The sequence below is a fragment of the Monodelphis domestica genome, chromosome 3, assembly GCF_027887165.1.
Source record: "Monodelphis domestica isolate mMonDom1 chromosome 3, mMonDom1.pri, whole genome shotgun sequence".
In the NCBI taxonomy this organism is placed as follows: Eukaryota; Metazoa; Chordata; class Mammalia; order Didelphimorphia; family Didelphidae; genus Monodelphis; species Monodelphis domestica.
The window spans coordinates 485,214,017-485,222,857 of NC_077229.1; the positions used below are offsets into that span (position 1 = coordinate 485,214,017).

Below are 8,841 nucleotides of genomic sequence, written 5' to 3' on the forward strand. Positions count from 1 at the left end.
TGATTAAGCTATCCTCAACAATATAATGATCCAAGGCAATTCTGAAGAACTTATGATGAAAAATGGTATCCATTTCCAGAGAAGGAATTGATGGAGTGTGAATGCAGAACAATGCATCCTTTAAAAAACTTTAATTTTTTTGTTTGCTTTTTTGTCTTTTTTTTCTTACAAGGTGACTAATATGGAAATATGTTTTGTATGACTGCACATTTGTAACCTAAAGTACATTGCTTTCTGTCTCAGAGAGGAAAGAGGGGATAAATGGAGGGAGAGAATTTAGAACTCAAAATTCTAAAAAAAAATGTTAAAAATTATAATTGGGAAAAAATAAAATATTAAAATTCAAAAATTATAACTAAAGGCTTTCAATGCTGATATTAAGAATATGATGCCATGTCTAATATGGAAATATGTTTTATATGACTGCACATATATACCCTCTATCAAATTGTTCTCAACGATGGGGAAGGGGAGCAAGGGAGACAATTTTGAATTAAAATTTTTTTAATTGTTAAAAATCATTTTTACATGTAATTAGAAAAAATATTTTAAAGTATTTAAGTAGGAGGATAGGGGAAAAGAACACAATACTAATGACATTTTAGTCATTACTGAGATGATTATCAATGTCTCTAAATTTATCTAGTAATAAATTCATTCTGAGAAGGAAGAGGATTGGAAAACACATCCTTTTCACTCAAAGAATTAGGGATCTCTATCCTGAAGAAGAGAAGACTTACAGGGTGTGTGATGGCCATCTTTAAATACTTGAAGGATTGTCTTTTGTGTTAGAGATTAGACTAATTTTACATGACTCCAGGAGAAAGAATTAGTGTCAATGGGTAGAAGCTTCAGAAAATTGGATTTGGCTCAATATATGGGGAAAACATCCAGCTACATATATTTGCTAGCTATCTGACCCTGAAAGTTACTTAAATTCCACTGTATCAGTTTCCCCATATGTAAAAATGAAATCATAATAATAGCATCTAACTGCCATGTTGCTATAAAAATAAAATGAGATAATACAGCTGTCCCTCACTTGTCACTTATTGCCACTTCACTATATTATTGGTTAAAAAAAAATCTCATTTTGTATGGCAGAGTTTTTGCTGTATTGTGGAATTTTGAGGATGAATACTGTATTGTACACAATGGAAATGCAGTACGCCACTACCACTTGTGCAGGTTTGCCAACATGGGATTGTACACTGCATACTATTAGCTGATGAAAGACAACCAATCATAGTGCAATGGTCTCTGATTGGCTCAGTGACTCTAGTATCACTCTGTTCCCCCACTACTTCTTGGATTTTCACCTATTGCGGGGGTGTCTGGAACATAACTCCCACAATAGGTAAGGGATCACTGTATTTGTAAAGTTCTTTGTAAATTAAAAAAAAAAGTTTTATATAAATACTGGTGATGAGAATGATTACTTGACCCCTCCCCCCATTTGTTGGTCTGATTAGTGTCCTACATCACAGTCCATTTCACAACCAGGCATTTTCCCTGGCTATCTCTCATACCTGGAGAATTCTCTTCTTTCTCATCTTTGCCTCTTGGTTTCTGACTTCCTTTAGGTACCATATAAAATTCCATTCTTACTCATGATTAAAGAAAAAAAAAGTACTATCCACAGCCAAAGAAGGAACTTTTGGAATCTGAATGGAGACCAAAGCATGCCATCTTTCACTTTATTTCCTTCATGAGTTTTTTTTTATTATTATATATGTAATATATGTCTTCAGTCAGGACATGGGGAATATGGAACCATGTACTGGCTGAAAGCATTGATATAACCTGTATCAGACTTTTTCCCAGCTCAGGTAGAGGAGTGGTAGGAAGGAGGGAGGGAGAGTATCTGAATTGAAAAGTATCAGAAAGTGATTGTCCAAAATTGTTCTATGTGCAATTGAAAAAAAATGTATTAAAAAAACAAAAAAAAAATTAAAAATTTAAGAAAAACTTCACCTTCTACAAGAAGCCCTTCATGTTCTCCCTTAATGTGAGAGACTTTCCTATGGTGATTATCTCTTCTTTATCCTCTCTATATCTTGTTTGTACATGGATGTTTGCATAGTGCCTCCCAGCTTAAATTATGAGTTCTTTGAGAGCAGGAATTGTCTTTTGCTTTTCTTTGTATTCCCAGTACTTAGCCCAGTGCCTGGCATATAAAAGTAGGCTCTTAATACATGTTTATTGATAGATCAACTGACTAATGATTTCCCCTCAGCTGATCCTGACTAGTTTGACAACATTACTCCACAGTTTAGGAATGCTGCCTCCCAGTCTCTTGCCCCCGTCTTCCTCCTCCTTGTATAGCTACAAGGTTACTCCCAGCCATCCCTGGGGAAGAGGTGGGGAATAATAGGGCATTCAACGCTCATTAATGGGTTAGATAGAATGACCACCGATGTCTCTTCCAATTTTGAATTTATGTGATTTTCTAAGTGTTCAAAAGTAGGAGGAAATGCTTAGTAAGCTAATGATTTAACCCTCCTGAGTGCGAGATACTTATACAGAGGCTTCATGACCACTTGCTCAGCTCACTGTATAGGGAATTTTTTTTTGCAGGCATGGACTGGAGTAGGATAATTGATAATAGGTAATTCTGTACCTTCATGCAATTTTTAAAAATGTCCCTTTTTTTCTTTCTTCTTTTTTTTTTAATAGGACCCAAACTTCTGAGGTTGAAGGAGCAGTCTCTTATCGAAATCCTGAATCCATATATACCATTTCTGGGACAAATTTATCTTCTGAGACATCACTGGCCTCCCATATTTCATCTGAATTACCTCCCAGATATGAAGAAAAAGAAACTGTGAATGTTGATCATCTCACTTCTTCATCTTCTCAGTCGTCCCCACCATGAACTATGAACTGTTCACTTTTCTAAGTTCTTGTTTATGTCTGATCATACGTTTATTTAATTTTTTATAATAAAAACATACCACAACTTTTGGTGATGCTTTCCTTTCATAGTCAGTCACTGACATTTCTTGAGATTGGCTCAAGGTTGGTAAGCACTGGTTCTTTGGAGGGGGGTGCTCCAAAGTTCAGCTAGTAGCAACCTTGGCTAATGGTTAACCTTGCTCATTTATGGCTCCAATGTCAGTCACTGTTGTTGAAAAGAAACAAGAGCATGGCCACTGTCTCATTTTCTTGGGTGTAGTTTGTATAAATAAAATAATTAGGGAACCTTCATCCTGTGACATTTACAAACATGCTCTCACACTGTAAGCTGGCTTTGAGGGCCATGCAGAGGGATCAGTTTATAGGTTCAAATGCTTAAAAAAAAAGAAGCCCTTTAACTTCCATTTTAGAATCAATACAATGTATTGGCTTGGTTCGAAGACAGAAGAGAACATGACTTGCTTAGGATCACAAAGCTAGAAAGCTGAGGCCCTATTTGAACCCAGGAGCTTCTGTCTCTAGCCACTGGGCCACCTAGCCATTTCCATTCAAATGGTTTAGAAGAGCTTTTAGGTTTTTCCCTGATTAGATCCCTTTGGAAGGGATGCTAGGCAAATTCTGCTCTATAGTGTTACAGTGAGGTGTGAAAACATATTTGCATCACTCATATAATTTTGTATCATTGAGAAGGGGGAGGGGGGAGATAACTGGCTTGGAAGCCAAGAAGGCTGCTGGATTCACATCCCTGCTTCTACTAGCTATGTGTCTCTGGTACCAGAGGAGTGTTCTTCCCTGTGCCGGAGGCTATCAGATAAGACTCTAAGTTGCACAGGGGGAGTTCTCTCATCAGGAAGTTCCCTTTTACCCTTGAGATCTAGTCCCTATCTCTAATTATGTATAGAAATATTTTTTTCCTGAAAGGATGCTTGTGATACAAAAAATTTTATAACAGCAAACAAAGCACTATAATTAAGGTAATTATAGATATCCATCTGAATAAACAACTATGAATAATGAATGAATGAATGACTTGAAGGCTAGGTGCTCCCAACCTGAAAGAAAGAAATAGTATAATTTAGTGGAGTAAAACTTTGAACCCTTTATGTCCAGGGCATCAGATAATCCCTATGAAAATTGGTATTAACAGGCAGTTCAGCTGCCTAAGGCAAAGCTGAAGGATTTGAATGCTTCAGCAAGTCAGGGAAGCAATAACAGACCTCATGGGTTGGGTTTCTCAGGCCAGGCCAAGATGTTTTTGAGTTGGACATTTGTTGGGTTGAGCAGCTCTGAAAAGTCTGCTGCTTTTCCTGGAAGGTGAATTCTTCATGTTGGCTAATTAGAACAAAGGGTAGATTTTCTCTGGTTCTTTCTGGTTTTATCGGTTTAGAATGCTTAGTTAAGCTGTACTGGCTAAGCAGGTTCCTGTCTGAAAATGTAATGTGGTGAAAAAACCTCCTTTCTTAAGAGCTGTCAACACTTTGGATATGTGACCAAAATTATGTTACTTCTATGATCTAATAAACTCTAAGGAAGCCGCTTAAAATACTTAATTCTTGCCCTGACCTTCTGGAGATCTCTTACTCCACCATGGAGTTCTTTACCTGGGACTAATTTTCCTCAAACCTGATGGCAGGTATGAATTAGTGATGAGTAAATCGGCACCTGATGCACTGGTCCCTTCTTTCCATTTGTTTATCTAGGGAACATATCATCCTGTTTCGAACCCAACCCTGCTCTCTTCCCACCCATTTTAGAAAGTAAGCCCTTGGAGGATAGGGACAATTTCTCTTCTTCATCTCTATGCCTTGTACCTAGGAGAGAGCTTGGTGCATAATAGACACTTAATAGACACATACTTTTAAATGATGATACAATATTCTTTTTTTTAACATTATTTTATTTGGTCATTTCCAAACATTATTCACTGGAAACAAAGATAATTTTCTTTTCCTCCCCACCACCCCTCCCACCACCTTTCCCTCTCCCATAGCCGACGCATGATTCCACTGGTTATCACATGTGTTCCTGTTTCTAACCCATTTCCATGTTGTTGGTATTTGCTCTAGAGTGTTCATTTAGAGTCTCTCCTCAGTCCTATCACCTCTACCCCTGTAGTCAGGCAGTTGCTTTTCCTCAGTGTTTTTACTCTCACAGTTTATCCTCTGCTTGTGGATAGTATTTTTTAGATCCCTGCAGATTGTTCAGGGACATTGCATTGTCCCTAGTGGAGGAGTCCATTACCTTCGATTGTACCACAGTGTATCAGTCTCTGTGTATAATGATTTCCTGGTTCTGCTCCTCTCGCTCTGCATCACTTCCTGGAGGTTGTTCCAGTCCCCATGGAATTCCTCCACTTCATTATTCCTTTGAGCACAATAGTATTCCATCACCAACATATACCACAATTTGTTCAGCCATTCCCCAATTGAAGGGCATCCCCTCATTTTCCAATTGTTTGCCACCACAAAGAGCGCAGCTATGAATATTCTTGTACAAGTCTTTTTCCTTATTATTTCTTTGGGGTACAAACCCAGCAGTGCTATGGCTGGATCAAAGGGCAAACAGTCTTTTATCGCCCTTTGGGCATAGTTCCAAATTGCCCTCCAGAATGGTTGGATCAGTTCACAACTCCACCAGCAATGAATTAGTGTCCCTACTTTGCCACATCCCCTCCAGCATTCATTACTTTCCTTTGCTGTCATGTTGAACAATCTGCTAGGTGTGAGGTGATACCTCAGAGTTGTTTTGATTTGCATCTCTCTGATTATAAGAGATGTAGAACACTTTTTCATGTGCTTATTAATAGTTTTGATTTCTTTGGCTAAGAACTGCCTGTTCATGTCCCTTGCCCATTTATCAATTGGAGAATGGCTTGATTTTTTGTACAATTGATTTAGTTCTTTGTAAATTTGAGTAATTAAACCTTTGTCAGAGGTTTTTATGAAGATTGTTTCCCAACTTGTTGCTTCCCTTCTGATTTTAGTTACATTGGTTTTGTTTGTACAAAAACTTTTTAATTTGATGTATTCCAGATTATTTATTTTGCATTTTGTAACTCTTTCTAAGTTCTTGCTTGGTTTTGAAGTCTTTCCCTTCCCAAAGGTCTGACATGTGTACTATTCTGTGTTCGCCTAATTTTCTTATAGTTTCCTTCTTTATGTTCAAGTCATTCACCCATTTTGAATTTATCTTGGTGTAGGGTGTGAGGTGTTGATCTAAACCTAATCTTTCCCACACTGTCCTCCAATTTTCCCAGCAGTTTTTATGAAATAGTGGATTTTTGTCCCAAAAGCTGGGATCTTTGGGTTTGTCATATACTGTCTTGCTGAGGTCACTTATCCCAAGTCTATTCCACTGATCCTCCTTTCTGTGTCTTAGCCAGTACCAGATTGTTTTGGTGACCGCTGCTTTATAATATAGTCTGAGATCTGGGACTGCAAGGCCCCCTTCCTTTGTATTTTTTTTTTTCATTATTTCCCTGGATATCCTTGATCTTTTGTTCTTCCAAATGAATTTTGTTATGTTTTTTTCTAAATCAGTAAAAAAAATTTTTTGGAAGTTCCATGGGTATGGCACTAAATAGAGAAATGAGTTTGGATGAGTTGGTCATTTTTATTATATTGGCTCGTCCTACCCATGAGCAGTTAATGTTTTTCCAATTGTTCAAGTTTAGTTTGTGTGGAGAGTGTTTTGTAGTTGTGTTCATATAGTTCCTGCGTTTGTCTCAGCAGATAGATTCCTAAGTATTTTATTTTGTCTAAGGTAATTTTGAATGGGATTTCTCTTTCTAGTTCTTGCTGCTGAGCTGTGTTGGAATTATATAGAAATGCTGATGACTTATGTGGGTTTATTTTGTATCCTGCAACTTTGCTAAAGTTGTTGATTATTTCAATTAGCTTTTTGGTTGAATCTCTAGGATTCTTTAAGTAGACCGTCATGTCATCTGCAAAGAGTGATAACTTGGTCTCCTCCTTGCCTATTTTAATTCCTTCAATTTCTTTTTCTTCTCTAATTACTACTGCTAGTGTTTCTAGTACAATGTCAAATAATAGAGGTGATAATGGGCATCCTTGTTTCACTCCTGATCTTAATGGGAATGGATTTAGTTTATCCCCATTGCAGATGATATTAGTTGATGGTTTTAGATATATACTGTTTATTATTTTTAGGAATGACCCTTCTATTCCTATGCTTTCTAGTGTTTTTAATAGGAATGGGTGTTGTATTTTATCAAAGGCTTTTTCTGTGTCTATTGAGATAATCATGTGATTTTTGTTGGTTTGCTTGTTGATGTGGTCAATTATGTGGATGGTTTTCCTAATATTGAACCAGCCCTGCATCCCTGGTATAAATCCTACTTGATCATGGTGGATGATCCTTCTGATCACTTGCTGGAGTCTTTTTGCTAGTATCCTATTTAAGATTTTTGCATCTATATTCATTAGGGAGAGATGATACAATATTCTAACCTGAAACAGCTCTTTTTCCAAGTGGATTCAACTTCTTACTAAGCTCACGCTGATGTATTGTGATATCTGTTGCCAATGGACAAGAATGGCTTTCTGGAAAATCCACCTGGTAGAATGACCAAAGATACTAATCCCTCTGCACTGATAATTGCCATCAGTCTCATATCAAGTCAGTCATTCTCTTGCCCTTCCGGTCTATGAGATCTGGATCTCTGATTCCCCTCAGGATACACTCAACCATTCTCGCAGTGGGTGTGTGTGGCTTGGTTCAGAGAACAACTTAAGGTTTCCCTTGAGCAAAATTAATGATGAGAATCAATAAACTTCTGACTTCCTTGTTTTTCTCAGCAGGTCCTACCCTGGTGACACCATTTCCTGGTTGTGAATGATCAGTAACAGTTCCTTATCTATAAATATTGCATAGAGAGCCCAAGGTCTTAAGCCTCCTTTCCCCTAGTTTTCTCTACTTTAAGTTTTCAAAAGGAAATACATGCAATTCAATAAATTATAGGAAAACCAAACCAAATTTCTCAGCCAGGAAAAAAACCAAGATTCCTTGCTTTATCTCCAACACGAATAGTTGTGGACTATTTGAAAAAAATTGAAAATTAAGATGTCAGACAAACATGTAGGCAAAGGACGGGAAGTGTTCTAACTGATTGTTGTAAAATATGTTGTCAATGAATAAGAATAGCTTTCTGGAAAAACTACCTGGTAGAATGACCAAAGATAGTAATGAAAGTTAGAAGTAAAAAGCAGTTGGAAGCCTTCCTTGGTGGGTATGTGTGTATATGGTGGTTTGTGTGTGTGTTTGCGGGCATGCGTGCGTGCATGCATACGTGTGTGTGTGTGTGTGTGTGTGTGTGTGTGTGTGTGTGTGTGTGAGATTGGGGGCTACTGGCCAAGAGAGCTCTTCATTCAGAATTTGCTAAAATATTGAGGCAAATATTCAGATTTTGAGAGATCATATGTAATTTGTAAAAAGACAGATGAGAGAAATGGTGGTTTGATTGAAATGTCTTGACCTTAGCCTGGCATCAAAGGACCTTCACAGTCTTGTTCCAATCTATGTTGTTAGTCTTATTTTATTATTCTCTTTTGCAGATCCTAGATTCAGCCATATTAACTGCTAGCTATTCCCCAAACTTGTTCAGCAATCTTTAACCTCTGGGCAATTGTGCTGTCTACATCGCTCCTTTACCTGAAATGTAATCTCCCAGTTGTAATCTGTCTCTTTCTTCAAATCTTAATTCAGATGAAATTTCCTTTGATCTTTAAGCTGAAAGTGGCATTCCTCACCAATTTTTTTTCTAAAGCATTGTCTCTGAAAGTCTTCATTGTTCTATTCATGACTTCCTTTGTATTACACTCATCTATGTATGTTACATCTTATAGATTAGATGGTTTTCCCAGTAGACTGTAAGGACAGGAACTCTTGTTCATCTCTGTGTTCTTT

The 8,841-nt window shown here is 37.3% G+C and overlaps 1 protein-coding gene across 1 annotated transcript in view; it reads left to right on the forward strand.

The window, feature by feature from the left end:
* Positions 1-4,466, forward strand: part of TMEM171 (transmembrane protein 171) — a 49,207-nt gene extending 44,741 nt beyond the window's left edge. The window contains exon 5 of the mRNA XM_007486515.3: positions 2,677-4,466. Within this exon, the coding sequence (XP_007486577.2) occupies positions 2,677-2,875 (199 nt within the window). The 3' untranslated portion in view covers positions 2,876-4,466. The remainder of the gene's footprint in view (positions 1-2,676) is intronic.
* The last annotated feature ends 4,375 nt before the right edge of the window (positions 4,467-8,841 follow it).